This window comes from Leptonychotes weddellii, chromosome 9, assembly GCF_054177405.1.
Source record: "Leptonychotes weddellii isolate Sample4059 chromosome 9, ASM5417740v2, whole genome shotgun sequence".
NCBI lineage: Eukaryota > Metazoa > Chordata > Mammalia > Carnivora > Phocidae > Leptonychotes > Leptonychotes weddellii.
Genome location: NC_138377.1, coordinates 25,488,047 through 25,508,640, shown reverse-complemented (window position 1 = coordinate 25,508,640; position 20,594 = coordinate 25,488,047). Strand labels below are relative to the sequence as shown.

The window sequence follows — 20,594 nt, the reverse complement described above, 5'->3', positions numbered from 1 at the left end:
TAAGAAATTTAAGGCTGTTACAGTATTGGGGTTTTTTTCTGATATAGTATTGTTATCTAAATATACTTAATAGTTCATATGTAATTTCCTTAGTAATCTTCATAACAGCTGCTTTTTGTTTTATCTGTGATTCAGTCAAGGATTATACATTGCGTTGAATTGTCATACCTCTTTATTTTTTTTTTATTTTTATTTTTTATTTTTTAAAGATTTTATTTATTCATTTGAGAGAGAGAATGAGATAGAGAGAGCATGAGAGGAGGGAGGGTCAGAGGGAGAAGCAGACTCCCCGCCGAGCAGGGAGCCCGATGCGGGACTCGATCCCGGGACTCCAGGATCATGACCCGAGCCGAAGGCAGTGGCCCAACAAACTGAGCCACCCAGGCGCCCCTGTCATACCTCTTTAGACAACTTCTGTAATACAGAATACCTTCCTGTCCTTTTTTTTGTTTGCTTGTTTTTGTCTTTCATGACATTAACATTTTTTGAAGAGTTCAGGTCTTTTGCAGAATGTCTCAATTTGAATTTGACTCTTTGCTCATAGATTCAGAGTAAGCATTTTTTGCAAGAATGGTTCATGGATGATGTTCTCAGTGCAGCATAACAAGAGGCACGTGGTGTCTCTTGGTCCTGGTTTTGGTGATGTTCAGTTTAGTAACTTGGTTAAGGTGGTCGCATCTCTTTATTGTAAGGATACCTTGTTTCCCTTTGTCATTAATAAGTAATCTCTGGGTTAATGTTTTGAGACCATTTGAGTTGCATCATTCTCCCCCCAGCCCCCACCCCTCATACCACCTCCTCCCCCGGCAGCCTTTAAAACAATGATTTTAGCATTTAGTGGTGATTAATTGCTTTTAAGGTTTTTATTCTGAGGATAAACAATAAGTTCTTTCGAGTTTGTGAAGTCATTGGTTTTCCTTTTTGTCTTAGTTTAACAATTGTTATCCTGGTGATAAATGAGCATTAAGTGAAATAATACCGAACGATTTTATGATGAAAAACAACAGTGCCTGTACTTCCTCCCTCCATAATCTCCACTATTTTTTAGAGAAGTTATTTTAAAATCTTTTCCTTCTTGATTTTATTGCCATTTCTGTTTTATAAGTTGTATGATCCTTGTGTTAAAACACAAAACTCAGCTTTGTCACATTCAATATTTTATGATACTAGCTTCAGATGTTTCTCCCAAAGAAATAAAACATTATAGTTGGTCCTAATTCCCACTTCTTTCTTCCACGGAGGTAATCACCGGGGAAATCCATTATCCTAAATTAGGTGTTTATCATTCCTGTGTGCATTTTTACTTTATTTTTATTTTTTAAAGATTTATTTATATTTACTTGAGATAGAGCGAGAATGAGCCAGAGAGCGAGAGAGCACAAGCAGGGGAGCACAAGCAGGAGGAGTAGCAGAGGGAGAGGGAGAAGCAGGCTCTCCACTGAGCAGGGAGCCTGATGCAGGACTCGATCTCAGGACCCTGGGATCATGACCTGAGCTGAAGGCGGACACTTAGACCCCGGTGCTCCTATTTTTTACTTTAATTACATATTTTATATTCATAGAAATCTATAATTCACAAGTTTTAATTCTGTACTCCGTAATTTGCTTTTTTCACCTAACATATATATAGCTCTAGTTTATTTACTTATCAGTGCTATATACCATTGCATTGTAGAAGTGTACCATGAATTGTCCGTTTTCTAATGATGGTCATATGGATTGTTTCTATTTCTTTTTTTTTTTTTTTAAATATTTTATTTATTTATTTGAGAGAATGAGAGAGAGCGAGCATGAGAGGGGGGAGGGTCAGAGGGAGAAGCAGACTCCCCGCTGAGCAGGGAGCCCGATGCGGGACTCGATCCCAGGACTCCAGGATCATGACCTGAGCCGAAGGCAGTCACTTAACCAACTGAGCCACCCAGGCGCCCCTGTTTCTATTTCTTGATACTATGTTTTGCTGTATTATAGGTAATATGTCTTCCTCAGTCACATGAAAAAATTTCTATCATGAATTATTTTAGAAGTGGACTTTCTGAGTCTTAGGGCATGTTTATCTTCAGTTTTACAAGATAATGCCAATTTTTTCCTAAAGTGGAACATCGAGAGGTCATTTTTTAAAAGCCATCTTTGTTGTGATATAATTCATAGACCTTAAAATTCACCCTTTTTTTTTTTTTTTAAAGATTTTATTTATTTATTTGACAGAGACATAGCGAGAGCAGGAACACAAGCCGGGGGAGTGGGAGAGGGAGAAGCAGGCTTCCCGCAGAGCAGGGAGCCCGATGTGGGACTCGATCCCAGGACCCTGGGATCATGACCTGAGCCGAAGGCAGACGCTTAACGACTGAGCCACCCAGGCGCCCAAAATTCACCCTTTTATAATGTATGATTCAGTGGTTTTTTTAGTATTTTCAGAAAGTTGTACAATCACCCTGTCTTAATTCCAGAACATTTTCATCACCCCAAGTAGAAACCCTGTGCTCAATAAGTCACTTTCCATTCTCTCCTCTCCCCAGCATATGGCAGCCACTATCCTACTTTCTCTCTGTGTAGATTTGCCTATTCTGGGCATGTTATATAAACAGAATCATAGAATATGTATGGCTTTTCATGTTTTGTCTTTTTGCATTTAAAATATTTTCAGGCTTCATTTATATTGTAGCTTATATCAGTATTTCATTCCTTTTTATGACCAAATATTCCATCTAATGGATATACCACATTTTATTTATCCATTCATCAGTTGAAGGACAGTTGGGTTGTTTCTACTTTTTGGGTATTATGAATAATGGTGCTGTGAATATTTGTGTGCAGGTGTGTGAGGATATATATATATCTCCTATATCCTATTTGAAAGCTCTCTCTTTCTCTCCCTTTTTTTTTTTTCCCTTAGTAGGCTCCATGCCCAGCTTGGAGCCCAACATGGGGCCCAAACACACGACCCTGTGATAAAGACCTGAGCTGAAATTAAGAGCCAGACACTTAACTGACTGAGCCAGCCAGGCACCCCAAAACCTCTTTTAAACCTGTTCTTAACTTATATGTGCAGCACAGTGTTCTGTTTGAAGCTTCATTCCTGAATTTATCTCTTCCTTTCATTTTTCATTTAAGGCATTCCTTAAATGTCTAATGATCCTTGATTGTCTTCATATTTAAGAGTTAGGGATTAAAGTTTTTTGGGGGTTGCCTGGCTGGCTTGGTCAGTGGAGCGTGTGTCTCTTGGGATTGTGAGTTCGAGCCCCATTTTGGGTGTAGAGATTTATTAAAATTAAAAAAAAAGTTGTTGTATGCATAAATAAGCTGGGTTTGTAAAATATTGAGCATCATTGTAGGGTAATCTAGCCAGCAGGTAGAGGTTTTGAATGTTAATATATGGAGTTCTTTTCTTTGGGGCTCGTTGGTTTCTCTAGAAGACTTCCAGTTTCATGCCTAGTGAGTATAGGATTATTTTTATTTATTTATTTATTTATTATTATTTTTTTATTAACATACAATGTATTATTTGTTTCATGGGTACAGGTCTGTGATTCGTGAGTCTTAAACAATTCACAGCACTCACTATAGCACATACCCTACCCACTGTCTATCACCCAGCCACCCCATCCCTCCCACCCCCTTCCACTCCAGCAACCCTCAGTTTGTTTCCTGAGATAGATTAAGAGTCTCTTATGGTTTGTCTCCCTCTGGTTTCGTCTTGTTCCATTTTTCCCTCCCTTCCCCAATGATCTTCTGTTTTGTTTCTCAAATTCCTCATATCAGTGAGATCATATGATACTTGTTTCTCTCTGACTTATTTCACTTAGCATAATACACTCTAGTTCCATCCACGTTGTTGCAAATGGCAAGATTTCATTTTTTGATGGCTGCATAATACTCCATTGTATCTATATATACTACATCTTCTTTAGAGGATGGAGATTATTAAGTATAGTTGCCTATAAGACTGCAGGCTATCTTCTCTAGGGGTGGGGAGTAAAGTAGTTGGCTTGAAAAGAACTCTGAGGCTTTGATTATTCCATATTCATATTGTCAGGCAAGTACCTGGTTTTTGTTTTTGTTTTTTAAGATTTTATTTATTTGAGAAAGATAGCATGATGGGTGGGGGCAGAGGGAGAAGCAGACTCCCTGCTGAGCATGAAGGACGTGGGGCTTGATTCTAGGACCCTGAGATCATGACCTGAGCCAAGGGCACACACTTAACCGACTGAGCACCGCAAGCACCTGTTTTTATTCAGCCTCATCCTTCAATCCCATTCTCCACTGTGGCTACCTTTTACCTCCAGTCCAGATGACTTGGCTTTGTAGAATCAATTAGCCTAATTCTTATCAGTATCTTTATCTGTAGATCCTTAAGTTACAGCTTTCTTTGATCTACTGAATGAGTTCCCATCCTTCCATTTGCTTTTTTTCTTTTCAAAATTTTGTTGAATTTTGCTGTTTGCTCATACAATGTTTGACCTCATGGATTTTTATCTTTTATATTCCTTGATAATCATTTTATTGGTTTCTCTGAAGGGAGATGTGAAAATTTCATGCATTCTCAGCTTTGACAGGCAATGTTCAGTTACCATTTCCTACAAATAAGTGTTTTTTAACTTTCTAGTTTTTACTTAATTAGAAATGATGTTTGGAGCGCCTCGGTGGTGCAGTTGGTTGAGTGTCCAACTCTTGGTTTCAGCTCAGGTCATGATCTCAGGGTCCTAGGATTGAGCCCTGTGTCGGGCTCCCTGCTCAGCAGAGTCCATTTGAGATTCTCTCCCTCTGCCCCTCTGCCTGCTTACACTCTCTCAAATAAGTAAGTTTATATAAAAAAGAGAAATAATATAAAAAAATTTGAACGTCAACAAAATGTAATGTTTTACTCTTCAGACAACCTGCCCTATTAATATTTCTGATTTACGGAAATTTTTTTTTCTTTACATAGTTAAAGTCTTACTATGTTATCTGCAATTTCATGTCCCATGTTATTTTTGCATTCCATATCAAGCATTTTTCCATGTTATTAAAAGTCCTTTACAATATAGGGGCGCCTGGCTGGCTCAGTTAGTAGAGCATGCGACTCTTGATCTCAGAGTAGTGAGTTCGAGCCCCACATTGGGTATAGAGATTACTTTTAAAAAATCTTTTAAAAAAAGTTCTTTGTAATATAGATGTGTGTTTTAAAACATGATCTCTATGGATTCAGAGTTTTTACTTGAATTTTCTATAGTTTATTTTAAAAATTATAATATTGGTAATTTTGTTTTTTTATGTATACATTCCGGGTAGGATAAATAATGCTGTAAAATTTCTTTTTTTTTTTTTTTTAAGATTTTGTTTATTTATTTGACACAGAGAGATCGCACAAGTGGGCAGAGCAGCAGTGGGAGAGGGAGAAGCAGGCTCTCTGCCAAGCAGGGGGCCCGATGTGGGGCTCGATCCCAGGACCCTGGGATCACGACCTGAGCCAAAGGCAGACGCTTAACAGACTGAGCCACCCAGGTGCCCCAATGCTGTAAAATTTCTAATTTATTAAAAGGTAGTCAAGGGGTGCCTGGGTGGCTCAGTTGGTTGAGTGTCTGACTCTTGGTTTCGGCTCAGGTTGTAATCTCAGGGTTGTGAGATCGAGCCCTGAGTTGGACTCCATGCTCAGCGTGGAGTCTGCTTGGGATTCTCTCCCTCTTCCTCTCCCTCCCCCTTTGCCCTTCTCCCCACTCTTCGCTATCTCCCCGCCCCCCAAATAAAATCTAAAAGGTAGTCAATTCTCTTCAAATAAGAATTTGTATTATAGATTTCTTTCATATAATAGGTATGTGGGGATTGAGAGAATTTTAAGGACTTTAATAGCTGGTATGTTTTTTTTTTTTTGCTTTTTGCTTTTATCTTTCTCCTGGTGGAAATATCAATTGTGCTCTTATTTTTAGTACTGTTTAGGTGATTTTCTTAAATGGTAATGATCATTTTTTGTTTTGTTTTTCTTTTTAAGAAATGTGGTTTGGTTTTGAGCTGGAAGAGAGTACAAGGTGCATCTGGAAAACTTCAAGGTAGGTTATTTTTCTTACTGAGATCATTTTAATCTGTGTGCTTAAGTCACTTGTTGCATGTTTTGCTCTCATTGCCCTTAACCATGGAAGTATTCTGTCAGCACTCTTTGTCTTCCTTCTGATTGGAATAGGATTAAAGGCATTTGGGAAGATTTAGCTGAGTTGAGTTTAGAAAGTGGAAAAGTATTAACAGGAAAGAGGTAGGAGAGGAAAAATTAGTCTGTTTTTTTATAGTGTTATTTTGAAAAGTCCTTTTTTTCTCAGAGCAGGAGTATATGATCAACATTCAACAATTAGGACTTAGGAAGAAAGCAGAACAGATGGTCAGATGACCTGTTAGTCTTAGAAGCAAACTGTTCTTTTCATTCTTGGTGGTAAAAGCACCTTTTTTTTTTTTTTTTAAGATTTTATTTATTTATTCATAAGAGACAGAGAGAGAGGCAGAGGGAGAAGCAGGCTCCCCGCTGAGCAGGGAGCCCCATGCAGGACTCGATCCCAGGACTCTGGGATCATGACCTGAGCCGAAGGCAGACACTTAACAATCTGAGCCACTCAGGCGCCCAAAGCACCTGTTTGATGTGCATTCTTTAAACAGTATTTATTATGGGAAAATTCATGCATGTGTAAAATTAAAATAATATGATGAACTTCTACATACTTATCACCTAGCTTTAACATTTATCATCTCATGGCCAATTGTGCTTAACCTGTACTCTGTCCATTTCCTCCTTATATTTTTTTTAAGCAATCCCAAGCATCCATCATTTTGTCTGTAAATATTTTAGCGTATCTCTAAGAGATAAGAGCTTTTTTTTTTTTTTTAAAGATTTTATTTATTTATTTGACAGAGAGAGACACAGCGAGAGAGGGAACACAAACAGGGGGAGTGGGAGAGAGAGAAGCAGGCTTCCCGCAGAGCAGGGAGCCCGAAGCGGGGCTCGATCCCAGGGCCCTGGGATCATGACCTGAGCCGAAGGCAGACGCTTAACGACTGAGCCACCCAGGCGCCCCGAGATAAGAGCTTTTTAAAAAACATACTGAAAATGCTATAAAAGCTTCAAAAATTAACCTTTTCATAGTATCATAAGTCAGTTTTCTGATGTCCAATTGTTAGAAATGTCAGCTCTTTCAATAGTTGATACAGGATCCATATATAGTCCACACATTGCAATTGGTTGGCATATTTTTAAGTCTCTTAATAATTTAAGTTCTTCTATCTCTTTTCCCTTGGAATTATTTGTGAGAGAAACTGGTTCAATTGCTCAGTAGCATTTCTTTTTTTTTTTTTTTTTTTAAGATTTTATTTATTTATTCATGAGAGACAGAGAGAGAGAGAGAGAGGCAGAGGGAGAAGCAGGCTCCCAAGGAGCAGGAAGCCCGATGCGGGACTCGATTCCAGGACCCTGAGATCATGACCTGAGCCGAAGGCAGACGCTTAACCATCTGAGCCACCCAGGCGCCCTCAGTAGCATTTCTTGAGTGTAGATTTGCTGATTGCAGCTCCAGTAGAATAATGTGCCAATGCTTCTCTGTCTCTGTATTTTATGTAAACTGGTTATATCTTGAGACACAATCAGATTTGAGTTCGCATGTGTTATTTTTGTTTTTTTATTTGTAAGAATTTTTTAAAGGTAGCACACCTGGGTGGCTCAGTCGTTAAGCCTTTGCCTTTGGCTCAGGTCATGATCCCGAGGTCCTGGGATCGAGCCCTGCGTCGGGCTCCCTGCTAGTCAGGAAGCCTGCTCCTTCCTCTCCCACTCCCCCTGCTTGTGTTCCCTCTTTCACTGTCTATCTTTCTGTCAAATAAATAAATACAATCTTTAAAAAAAATGAATTTTTTAAAGGTATTGTTCTTCATCATGAGACACTGTTTTGTTTTTTTAATTTTTAAAATTTTTGTGGTAGCAGCTGTTGATTTTCTATTCCTGGATTGGTTCATTCATTAGAGGGTTGCAAAATGTGGTAGTCTATTTTGAAGAATTCTGTCATTCTTTCATTGAAGAACAAATCCTCTTTATTAGAATTAATTGTATTAGGAAAACAGGGTAAATGCTGTGGTTCTTTCATTTTTCAAAAGAATGAGTTGATGTCCTCAGTATCATTTAGCAGTAACTTTTTTTTTTTTTTTAAAGTAAGCTCCATGCCCAGCGTGGAGCCCAGTGCAGGGCTTGAACTCATGACCCTGAGGTCAAGACTGAGCTGAGATCAAAAGAGTCGGATGCTCAACTGACTATGCCACCCAGGTGCCCCAGCAGTGACTTTTTTTAAAACCATTTTGAACTTAGGGATTGAAATATGTTCAATTTGTTATATTTAATAAGAATTAATTGTCATTATTGCTAGTGAAGCTTAAATTGTCTTACATTTTCTCTGCAAATTGGGTTTCCAGTGGCTTTGACACAAGCCTAACTGCCTTTGATAGCTACCTTATTGTCTGGAATGTTATCTGGGATTTGGAATCTTATAAACTCATCCAGAAGTTTTTCTGTCCCATACTTAGGATCAGCCATTTCTTTAAGGAACTCTGTTTTTTTTTTTAGTGGGAAATTGCTTTAAAAATCACAGTCTGGGAATTAGATATACTCACTATAAGACTTGTTTAGTCTTGGAGGGCCAGGCTGGCTCAGCCAGGAGCGTGCAAGTCTTGATCTTGGGCTGTGAAACTCTTGACCTCGGGGCCGTGAGTTCGAGCCCCACGTTGGGTGTAGAGATTACTTAAATAAATATTTTTTATAAAACACTTGTTTAGTCTTTGCCTTTACATTTTTCCAGTGCATATTAGTGCATATTAGTTTACATTCAGGATGTTTTATTTAACCTTTTCTGTAATATATCTTCTTTTTTTTCCCTCCCATACTGAGAATCCTTAGTTTCAAGGACATCGGGATGATAGTCTATTAAGTAATTACTGGCTTGCTTCATCTTACATTTCATGTACAACAGTTTAAGACTACTAATACCAACACTATCATCAGCAATGTGATAATAGAAAATTTCTTTTTTATTGACAGGTCTTTTGTCCTTAAGATATATCACACTAAAAACCTGTGGTCAAATTTGCTGTTTTAAAATCACTCTGAATAGTTCCTCTCTGTGTGGTTGTGTCCTTAACTATACATATTTGGATTCGTTTTTTTAATTTTCAATTTTTACTCCTTTATTATTTTTATTTTTATTTATTTGACAGAGAGAGACACAGCGAGAGAGGGAACACAAGCAGGGGGAGTGGGAGAGGGAGAGGCAGGCTTCCCGCGGAGCAGGGAGCCCGATGCGGGGCTCGATCCCAGGACCCTGGGATCATGACCTGAGCCGAAGGCAGACGCTTAACGACTGAGCCACCCAGGCGCCCCCAATTTTTACTCCTTTAAAGTGTATGTTTTAATATCTCTGATTTAAAGGCATGGTAATAATGGTGAGACTAGCTGTTAAAATTAAACAGATTCAGAAAAATAAACTTATTATTAGGATAAAAAGGTCAGTACATTTGTAGTTTAACTTCTCAGAATTGAAAAGTGCTTGTGGGGTGCCTGGGTGGCTCAGTTGGTAAGGCGTCCAACTCTTGATTTCTGTGTTGGACTCCTCGCCGAACAGGGGCAGGGGCGGGGTGCGGTGTTGGCCTGAGAGTGTCTTCTCTCTTCCTCTGCTCCTCCTGTGCTTGTGTGCATGTACGCTCTCTCCCATTCGCTTTCTAAAATAAATAAATCTTTAAAAAAAAACAAAAACAGGAGAAATATCCTATTAAAAAAAAGGAAAGTTCTTGTGGTAGGTTTAAAGAGCCTGTTGTCACTTATTTGTAGGTAGCTCTGAGGAAGTTTGGATAGAATGAATTCAGGAAATAATTAAAAGACTTCAATGATGAAATTTGTGGTTCTGCTCAGTATTTTATCAGCACTTGTAATAAGTAGCAATTTGCCTGATCAGAGTTCTTCTTTTCTTTCCTGTTTTTGTTTTCTTTTTTCTTTTGGTGGTTTGAGGGTGCTAAAAGTAAAATCATCAAGGGTAATCGAAGGAAAGGGAGAAGTGACAACATGAATAATCCTGGTATTAGAACATTTGGTCTCTGATGATTTTAATTTTCCATAAATATTTTGTTTTCATCACTGTATTGATATTTCACTAATTCTTTACATCCATTTCTAGCCTTCGGCTTCTGTGAGTATAAGGAACCCGAGTCTACTCTCCGTGCACTCAGGTTATTGCATGACCTGCAGATTGGAGAAAAGAAGCTCCTTGTTAAAGTTGATGCAAAGACAAAGGCACAACTAGATGAATGGAAAGCAAAGAAGAAAGCTTCTAATGGGGTATGTTTATTTATTTTTTTTTAAAAGATTTTATTTATTTATTTGACAGAGACACAGCGAGAGAGGGAACACAAGCAGGGAGAGTGGGAGAGGGAGAAGCAGGCTTCCCGCGGAGCAGGGAGCCCGATGTGGGGCTTGATCCCAGGACCCGGGGATCATGACCTGAGCCAAAGGCAGACGCTTAACGACTGAGCCACCCAGGCGCCCCTGATGGGGTATGTTTCTATAGTGTTACCTTTTCTAGGCCAACTGTGCTCTTTCAGTGTAAATACTTCTTCTAAGTGAATCTGCTATGGGGCTTCACAAGATCATCCTCATCATAATATGTCCTTGTGGCTAAAATGCAGGAGGGTATTTTTATAGTTTATAATTATTTTAAATCTTTTATCTACCCACAGTGGGTGGATGACTGTTGGTTTGCTTATTCCAGGTTGGGATGAAGGTAGTGAGGGAGTCTGGACAAGGTTAACTTGCCAGAGAAAACACTGGTACAGACTATTCCAAACAGAGCTAATTCATTAAGGCAGCTTTGTAAGTAAGTACAACAAAATATATTTCAACCTACACATTAATTTTAATTAGTTGCCCTCTCTTTTAGAAGTACACAAGTTCTGGGGTGCCTGGGTGGCTCGGTCACTTGGGCATCTGACTCTTGATCTCAGCGTAGGTCTTGAGCTCAGGGTCGTGAGTTCAAGCCCCATGTTTGGCTCAGTGCTGGGCATGGAGTCTACTTTAAAAAAAAAAAAGTACACAGGTTCTAAAATAAATGAAAATAAGTCTTATTACTCTCCTCAGGTTGGTGGCCATATTAAGTGAAGCTAAAATAAAGGAAATTTTTATATGTTGTGTTGTTTATGTATTCATTACTCCTTTTCAACAAAACAAAAAATAGCTAAAACCTAGGTATATTTCCTATTTCCTTTTGGAATCTCAGGCTTGAATGGATTTAAAGTAGGTTTATTGTTACTTTCTTGTCTCTACAAAAACAAAAAATCCTTTTTGTTCCTTTCAGGTTTTCATTATCATTAAAAATAGAAATGGCTTTCTTGGGGCGCCTGGGTGGCTCAGTTGGTTAAGCGACTGCCTTCGGCTCAGGTCATGATCCTGGAGTCCCTGGATCGAGTCCCGTATCGGGCTCCCTGCTCGGCAGGGAGTCTACTTCTCCCTCTGACCCTCCTCCCTCTCATGCTCTCTGTCTCTCATTCTCTCTCTCTCAAATAAATAAATAAAATCTTAAAAAAAAAAAAAAAAGAAAGAAATGGCTTTCTTGGTATTACACCTCCCTCCTTTACAAAAACATTGTATATTCTTTGTAAAAAAAACTCATAAAGCAAACTATAAAGAAGAAATTAAGTACCACCTGTAATCCCATCACCATTAGGAACTACTGTAGACGTTTTTGTTGTGTATTCTTACAGAGATTTTTCTCTATATGGATGAATATAGTTTTTTTTTTTTTTTAAGATTTCATTTATTTATTTGAGAGAGAGAATGAGAGAGAGCACATGAGAGTGGGGAGGGTCAGAGGGAGAAGCAGACTCCCTGCTGAGCAGGGAGCCCTATGTGGGACTCGATCCTGGGACTCCAGGATCACGACCTGAGCCGAAGGCAGTCGCTTAACCAAGCCACCCAGCGCCCGGATGAATACAGTTTTTAATCGGAATATATGAATTGTTTTTTTTTTCCATAAACACAGGATTGAGTTCTAAGTATTCTATAATTAGCTTTTTTTAACTTGTATCTTGTACTTTCAATAATATTTTAACTGATTCTCTGTATTTTGTTTTCTCTCATCTGACTATTATAGACTGACTATATTTCTAAAACAAGTATAATTATATCAACCCTCTGCTCATGTATCCTTAATGATTTTGAATTTCTTAGAGTATGAAGCACGTATTAAGTCTCAGCATGGCATTCAAGGCTTGTTCAGTCTACCTTTGTGGTTTCTCTCATTAGTCCTTCTGCATGTGTCAGTCATGTATCGCTACAAACTTCTGTCATTCTTTGCTGACCTCTCATGTCCTTGTTGCCCATCCAAGCTCCCTGTTGCAATTCTATCCATACAGTTGTAATTATAATGTATTTGACTCAAATAGCCTTCATCAGTCCTACCTTCGATTTCTCTCAGGCAGAATTGATTACTCTCTTCCCACTTATGTTCCCAGGTTTTTATTGCTGTTAGGTCAGTGCTTTGTAACATAAATTGTTGGTATCTGTCTCTCTCTCATACCCCTTGAACCCTGTTTCAGTTCCATATATCTGATTACAAGATAGAAAGGGCAGTAAGTTCACAAACTGTCTCTTCCTCTTGTACCTGCACAGAACCTAAGACAGTATCTTGCCCATAGCAAGAATGGAATGATCCTTTATTGAGTAACAGTTGCATTTACATTGCTCAACTGATGATCTTACTGTCCTTATCTAGCTTTGTAAAGAAATAATAAAATGCAATTTCTCTATAATATAAATTGTATCTCAAATGAGCAATGTTGCCTGTCACATCAGAAAAATAACTGTCTGAAAGACTTTTCAGATTTTCCTTGCAGTGATAACTGAATTATTTAAAATAAAGCATGGAACTAAATGGAATTAATATCTTCATAGTTTTTATATAATTCCCTGGAGTCTTCCCCCCGCCCCCATTGTTTAATCATCACCTGGTGAGATGGTTTGATTTGTAACATTGCAAATAGTGTACTCTGAACATGAAGTAAATGACTTCACTATATATGTAAATAAGGAAATGCACAATTGTGTGACTTTGATTTAATTTGTAATCACTGTTAGTGAGAGGAACCTCAATTTAAATCTGTTTATATCTTCAAAAATGGAATTGGAGCTACCTCCAGTAAAAACAGAACAATTATTTCAGATAAGATGAAATTTAAAACGTTAACAGACATGACTTCTGGGTGTACTTGGTATGGTGCCCAGAGATACTTGAAACCACAAGACAGACATGGCGTAGTCTGCTGGAATGTCCATTTTACTTAACAATATTGGTAAAAAGAAAAAGTTAAGCAATTCTATCAGATGAAAAATTTTTTTTCAAATAATTTAAGCAAATACAACTGTTGCGGAGTAGATGACAGATTTGTCACGATGATAAAATATGAGAGCGTATTATTGTTCTTTCTTCTTGATTGTTGAGTGTTGGGAGAAGTCTAGAAAACAGTGACTTAAGATGGATGATGTGAGCAGAGACATCAAGGAGCTCATGTGGTACTTGAGTCAGGCATTTTCTTGACTGCCAGCCAGAAGAAAGAACACAAGTAGTTGTGTAGTTCTCTTTGACTAAAAAAGAAACACAAACTTTTCCTTTTATAATATATCTGATTATTTTTGGTTGTCTTACATTAACAATTGGTGAAGAGATTTGGGCTAATAAGCTTTCCTTCTAAAAATGTACATCAGAAGGTGGTGTGAATTCCAAATGCTGTATTTCTAATTTAGCTAAGACTAGCTATATTAATACTTAAATTTACACTTGATCTTAGCCAAAAGGCTGAGAAGCGGTTAAATTTGATTTAGGATGGTGGTGGTAGGGACTTTGGGGGCTTATGAGTATTTTTAAATGACTAGGCCTTCAGATTTATATAACCCCACTTTTATCTTTTTTTGTTTGCTTTTAAAGATTTTATTTATTAGAGCTCACGCACGTGTTCACAGTTGGTGGGGGAGGGGCAGGAGGAGAAGCAGACTCCCCGATGACCAGGGCTCGATCCGAGGACCCTGGGATCATGACCTAAGCCGAAGGCAGACACTTAACTGACTGAGCCACCCAGGCACCCCACCCCACTTCTGTCTTTATGCTTAGAAAAGCACAGAGATGTTGAGGGTTCATGGAAAGGAATTTAGCATGTAGGGGAAAGACAGATTCGGTGCTCTCTCATATTTTCATAATAAAGAATTGAGGTATCAATACCTGAGGGTGTGGGTTGGAATGGCCCATGTATGTCTTAGGACCTATAGTTTCAGTGGCAAGTTAGTGTCAGGTTAATTCTTTCATTTAAAACCTGTGGAGAAGCATAGTATTACTGAAGGGATTTTAAAGCTGCACAAAGACCTTCTTGGGATATATTACTGATTTAAAGTAAAAACACATCACCACGATTACAGTTTACAGTGTTGTTGGTAAATAATTTTAACAGGTATTTACAGTCCTTGGGTAAAGCTTCTTGTCTTTATCCAAGATACCAGGTAGAAAGTTGGCAGAAGAAGATTGAATAAAGGGGTGCCTGGGTAGGTCGGTTGGTTAAATGTCCAACTCTTGATCTCAGGGACGTGAGTTCAGGCCCCACTTTGGGCTCTATGCTCAGCGTGGAGCCTACTTTAAGAAAAAAAAAGACTGGATGAAGAGGTAGGTTTGAGAAAGTAAGGAACTCAGAGTAGTTAGTTTTATAATATACATTATGACTTGAAGTTATCTGTAGCATAACTGCTTATCGTATTTGCTAAATGCTTAGGGGCAAGGTTATTTCTTTTTCCAATGTCGAATTATTTTTGGCATCTAGCATAGTATCTTGCACACACAGTAGGCTCTTAAGAGTTTGTTGAGCCAGGGGCGCCTGGCTGGCTCAGTCAGTAGAGCATGCAGCTCTTGATCTCAGGGTTGTAAGATTGAGCCCCACGTTGGGTGTAGCGATTACTTCAAAAAGAAAAAAAAATTTTTTTTAAAAGATTTTATTTACTTCTTTGACAGAGAGAGCATAAGCGGGGAGGAGGGGGACAGGGAGGGGGAAAGGGAAAAGTAGATTCCCCGCTGAGCAGGGAGCCCAATGCAGGGCTCAGCCCCAGGACCCTGAGATCATGGCCTGAGCCGAAGGCAGACACTTAACTGACTGAGCCACCCAGGCACCCCAAGAAATTTTTTTTTTTTTTAAAGATTTTATTTATTTGACAGTGACACAGCGAGAGAGGGGACACAAGCAGGGGGAGTGGGAGAGGGAGAAGCAGGCTTCCCGCAGAGCAGGGAGCCCGATGTGGGGCTCAATCCCAGGACCCTGGGATCATGACCTGAGCTGAAGGCAGACGCTTAACGACTGAGCCACCCAGGCGCCCCCCCAAGAAAATTTTTTAACTAAAAAAATTTTGTTGAGCAAATCAAGAAATAAATGCCTGTTGAATTAGTATCCATTGGAGGTAGTTTTCAGAATTATAAAATTATGAATTATGAAATATGAAATCACTGCTAAGTTGTATTCAGGAGCCACAAGGTATGGAACTTACTTCGAATAGTTGCATGCATTGTGACCAAGAGCCAGTATTTATGCAGAAGAGCATTGTTCTCATTTGTATCTGAAAATGTACACAGCATATGTTTACCAAGTAAATTGATAAATGTCTTAAGATGTGTGTGTGTGTAGTTGTAAATTACAAAAATTTTTGTACATATCTTTATCTTGTTGCTTGTCCTACTTTCCCATCTTTTCTAGTTTTAAGAAAAGACTGGTTGAGAGTAACAGTTTTGAGGTCATTCTCTAAATTGTGTAGTTTGAACTGGATTAATTCCTTAACCAAGGGCCTTAAAATAAATCTAAGATAAAAGGAAGAAGAATAGTGGTACATTAGAAGTCAGTAATTTTTTTTTTGCGTCAATACAATTAGGTTAGTCTTTTAAAAAATAATAAAGTCCTACAGATAGTTACTTATTTGTGAGAAGCATTACAGCATGAATTTTGTGTTGTTATTTTTTATAACGTGCAAGTTAAATGTGCAAGTCATGGGAGAAAGATTTGTGCAGTATTTAGAGTTGGTTCCTTCTTAGTGTATAAGTATATGGTTTTTTTAAGTGGTATTACCATATTATAGGAAGCAGAGGAGGAAAAAGATGTCATTGTTTCAGTCCCTGGCGCAGGTCTGATGCTTGCCTTTTTGTTTTTTGTTTTTTGGTTTTTTTTAAAGATTTTATTTATTTATTTGAGAGAGAGAATGAGAGACAGAGAGCATGAGAGGGAGGAAGGTCAGAGGGAGAAGCAGACTCCCTGCTGAGCAGGGAGCCCGATGCGGGACTCGATCCAGGGACTCCAGGATCATGACCTGAGCCGAAGGCAGTCGCTCAACCAACTGAGCCACCCAGGCGCCCGCCTTTTTGTTTTTTTGATGCTTGCGTTTTGTTGTATATAGCTGCCTTGTGTTTTTTCATTCGTTTAACCTACACATACTTTTGTTTATTTTAAATGGTGGCTCTCACAGTATACATACAGTTGTATTTTGCTTTTTGCACATAATGAAATTTTCAACTTTTTTTTTTTTTTTTTTTTAGAAGATTTTATTTATTTGACAGAGACAAAGCAAGAGAGGGAACACAAGCAGGGGGGAGTGGGAGAGGGAGAAGCAGCCTCCCCCAGGGAGCCTGATGCGGGGCTGGATCCCAGGACCCTGGGATCACGACCTAAGCCAAGGTAGACACTTAAAGACTGAGCCACGTAGGCGCCCCATAACTGTGTTTTGGTTAATTTAGTAAACATAAGGGGCGCCTGGGTGGCTCAGTCGTTAAGCGTCTGCCTATGGCTCAGGTCATGATCCCAGGGTTCTGGGATCCAGCCCCGCATCGGGTTTCCTGCTCGGCGGAGAGCCTGCTTCTCTCTCTCCCACTCCCCCTGCTTATTTTCCCAGAATCTCTCACTGTCTCTCTCTCTGTCAAATAAATAAAATCTTAAAAAAAAAAATTTAGTAAACATTAGTTTGTGGAAGTATTTGAGGAAGACAGTCTGAAAAACTGAAAACTTGGCAGATGTGTTGTGTAGTATGTTAGTACTGTGGTTTAATCTCCCTGTAACTGGTTAGGGGTCAGAGTATTAGCTATTTAAGGAAAAAAGGAAAAGAAAATGATAAAGTATCAGTTTCTAAGAAAAATCAGTAAATGAAATGAAATTTAGTTTTGTGAAGTTAAGAACAAAACCAAGTCTGCATTTAATAGGACTGCACAGATGTTTTAGAGAAAACATGTTTGTTTTGTTTTGTGTACTAACTTGTTTTAGAATGATTTTCTTTTCCTCTTTACTTCCCTGAACTTGCCTTGATTTTTTTTTTTTAAAGAATGCGAGGCCAGAAACTGTCACTAATGATGATGAAGAAGCCTTAGATGAAGAAACAAAGAGAAGAGATCAGATGATCAAAGGGGCCATTGAAGTTTTAATACGAGAATACTCCAGTGAGCTCAATGCCCCCTCACAAGAATCTGACTCTCATCCCAGGAAGAAGAAGAAGGAGAAGAAGGAGGACGTATGTGTTACTGATTTCTGACAATAGTCGTTTCTACGGTTTACTTTTTATGGTGTCACTCTTGTGCTTTCATTGCATTGCAACTTTCAAGGGGAAAATTACTAAGGTTTATAACAATATACTGCTAAGCCTAATTTGACCATGTTTTATCAAGTAACTCACTAATTTTTTTTCACCAAAATATTTGTTTTATATGTTTGAAATGCACTGGCATGGATACTTGTGTTTATCTTTGGATTCAAATTACATAAGGAAAAAACCCGGGACTCATGAAGTAGATGCCGATATTAAGGGACAAAGGAAGTCTTTTTGTTTTTGTTTTTTTGGCCATGAAGGGGCTGGCTTTGTTTTTGCCTTACTCCCTGATATTGTACTATCTCTGCTCCAACCAGGACACCAGCTATCCTTCACTGAATATTTTCACCCATTCTTTAATTTTTGCCACCTTTTCTTCTAAACCACATCTCATTCCCTCTGTGGACAGTAATGCACTTGTACTTCTAATTGGAGGGTGGTGAAAGAGTAGGAGAAGATGAAACACTCCTCCCCAGTGTATTATATTATCAGTCTTTGCCAGCCTAAGCTAATTAAATAGTAGGGTGTCCAGGTTAAACGAAAAAAAATTTTTTTAAGATTTATTTGTTTATTTGAGAGAGAGAGAGAGAGCATGAGCAGGAGAGGCAGAGGGAGAGAGAATCTGAAGCAGGCTCCGCACTGAGCTTGGAGCCCAATGCAGGGCTCGATCTCACGACCATGAGATCATGACCTGAGCTGAAACCAAGAGTCAGGTGCTTAACCGACTGTGCTACCCAGATGCCCCAAAAATGTTTGTTTTTTTACACTCATTTCTTTTGGATAAATTTAGAGGAAAATCCGGGGAGTACTCTTTAAAAATATTGGGAGTATGTTGTGTGCGTGGATTGTATATGCCGTGAAAAAGTACTGTGAAACATGTACTATGGTTTTTAATATCATTGGGTAGTTACAGTTCATTTTATTTTGAATTTGAGTGCCTTATTAGGCCATCTTCAATTTGCTTTGTGACCAAATACGTTTTTATTACTTGGCTTGTTTTTCCTCATGGTCATAAAAACCTGTCTAGTGAAATGCAAGTCATTGGGAATGGGAATTGGTAGTCCATCAGGTATAGGGTAATTGAGGTTTGTAGAGCTCGTTCTTCCTCCGCGGCATTAATGGGAAAGGAGAAAATAGTTAGAATATTTGTTTGATATGGGTTTGGAGGAGAGGATCAAAGAGATCCTGCTCGATGGCAGGAATTATGGGTAAATTTTGTTGGTATGATTGTTTCCAGGGGATGAAGGAAAAAGTCCTGCTAGTGTGAGACTTTCCTTATTCCGTTGCTTGGGGGAGTTGGAGGGTGAGGAGGTGGTGGGTGACAGGAGGAGTTAAAGAGAGTGAGTGAAATCTTTTTTATTAAGTCATTTGAAATCAAGAAAATGTCACAGAAATCTTATATTGCTTACAGTATAAACATACAGCAAATTGTTGTGCAGACTAATGAAAACTCTTGCTCTTTTTTTAATCTTTGTGGATTTTTCCGCAGATTTTCCGCAGATTTCCAGTGGCCCCACTGATCCCTTACCCACTCATCACTAAGGTTCGTTTACATTATAGGCATTGACAATAACTATTTATTGCTAATGGCCAGACTTGTGATTCTTGTTCATCTGATTTCTCACTATTTAACTTAGGTCACTAGTTTTTTTTACTATATAAATTCTGTTTTATTTACTTCTTTTTTGTAAGATGGTACAGAATATCTTTGAATTCTAGTATCTTTGTATTGATGTAGATTAATTTTTAATGCATTCTCTCCTGTCCCTCCTATCTTTTTTAGGAGGATATAAATGCTATAGAAATGGAAGAAGACAAAAGAGATCTGATATCCCGAGAGATCAGCAAATTCAGAGACACACACAAGGTAGTATTCTTGTTTTTTTACTTGATACCAATCTAGACTTTTTACAGAACCCAAAGCAAACAGACAAAAAGAAAAAAATCAACCTTACATTAGAATATAATTTTAAGTGCTTTTTATAGGTTAATTAATATTTAGATAGAGACAAAGAAACAGAAGAACAATACCATATTAAAGTGGTCCTGGACATATTGTACTTAGTTTTTTCAGTTACTGACTACTCTGCAGTCATCTCACTTTTATAAAAGCTAATTTTATTTTTAGATTTTAACATAAACATCAAGGTCAGATTTAAATTAGATTCAGTGGGGCACCAGGATAACCTACACTGTAGTGTATTTCTTGGGGCAGTTATTTAACTTAATCTTACGAAAATCGTTTCTTTAGAGCTGAGATTAAAATATAAGATATATATTTGTGTAGATTTAAGTTGAGAGGGGGAGATTTTAAAAAGTAGGTCAGTGGTTACCAGACTTACCAAATTTTAGATGCATGGAAGAACTGTAAATTCCCATAAAGCTAATCTATTCATTGACCCCCACCATTATGATAGAGATCATATGGTGACTAATGCAAGATGAAACTCTCAGCTTGGAAAGTAACAAGGAATAGGATGTAAGTATGAGCTTCTGTTTTTTATTATATTTATGGATGCCCCCTCAGAAAAATATGCAAAGGGGTAACTGGCTTGGAAATGGGTATTTGTGCATAGTAAATCCCACTCACGAGTTTTGCCTATTGAAAGCTTCTCTCATGACAGTGCATCTGTGAATGTTCGCTGGTGTTTAAGGTGATGCTTATGGACGGTAAAATGCAAACACTGCATGAAATGTATTTTGATGTTAGAGATAAGATATTACTGGTTTTTACCCTAAAGACTGAGTGATCTTCAACTCAGTGAAATGTTAAGTGTTCACTTTTTCTTTTATTCAATCTTACTTTTTCTTACTGCTTTCAAAATCCCAAGGTGACAGTGCCATTGAATCACTGCTGCTGAACACTTACTATCCAGATGCCTAGCCGTAGCTCACATACACAGTGCTTTTTCAGGAATTAAGTATGTCTAAAAGCACAAATATAATTTTGCCAAATTAATTTTGA

At 38.3% G+C, this 20,594-nt stretch overlaps 1 protein-coding gene across 2 annotated transcripts in view; it reads left to right on the top strand.

Annotated features, from left to right (window-relative positions):
- Positions 1–20,594, top strand: part of RBM25 (RNA binding motif protein 25) — a 56,769-nt gene that overhangs the window by 17,961 nt on the left and 18,214 nt on the right. For both annotated transcript variants that reach the window (XM_006730961.3, XM_081830284.1), the window contains 5 exons: positions 5,966–6,023; positions 10,164–10,324; positions 17,369–17,554; positions 19,119–19,172; positions 19,413–19,496. In XM_006730961.3, the coding sequence (XP_006731024.1) occupies positions 5,966–6,023; positions 10,164–10,324; positions 17,369–17,554; positions 19,119–19,172; positions 19,413–19,496 (543 nt within the window). The remainder of the gene's footprint in view (positions 1–5,965; positions 6,024–10,163; positions 10,325–17,368; positions 17,555–19,118; positions 19,173–19,412; positions 19,497–20,594) is intronic.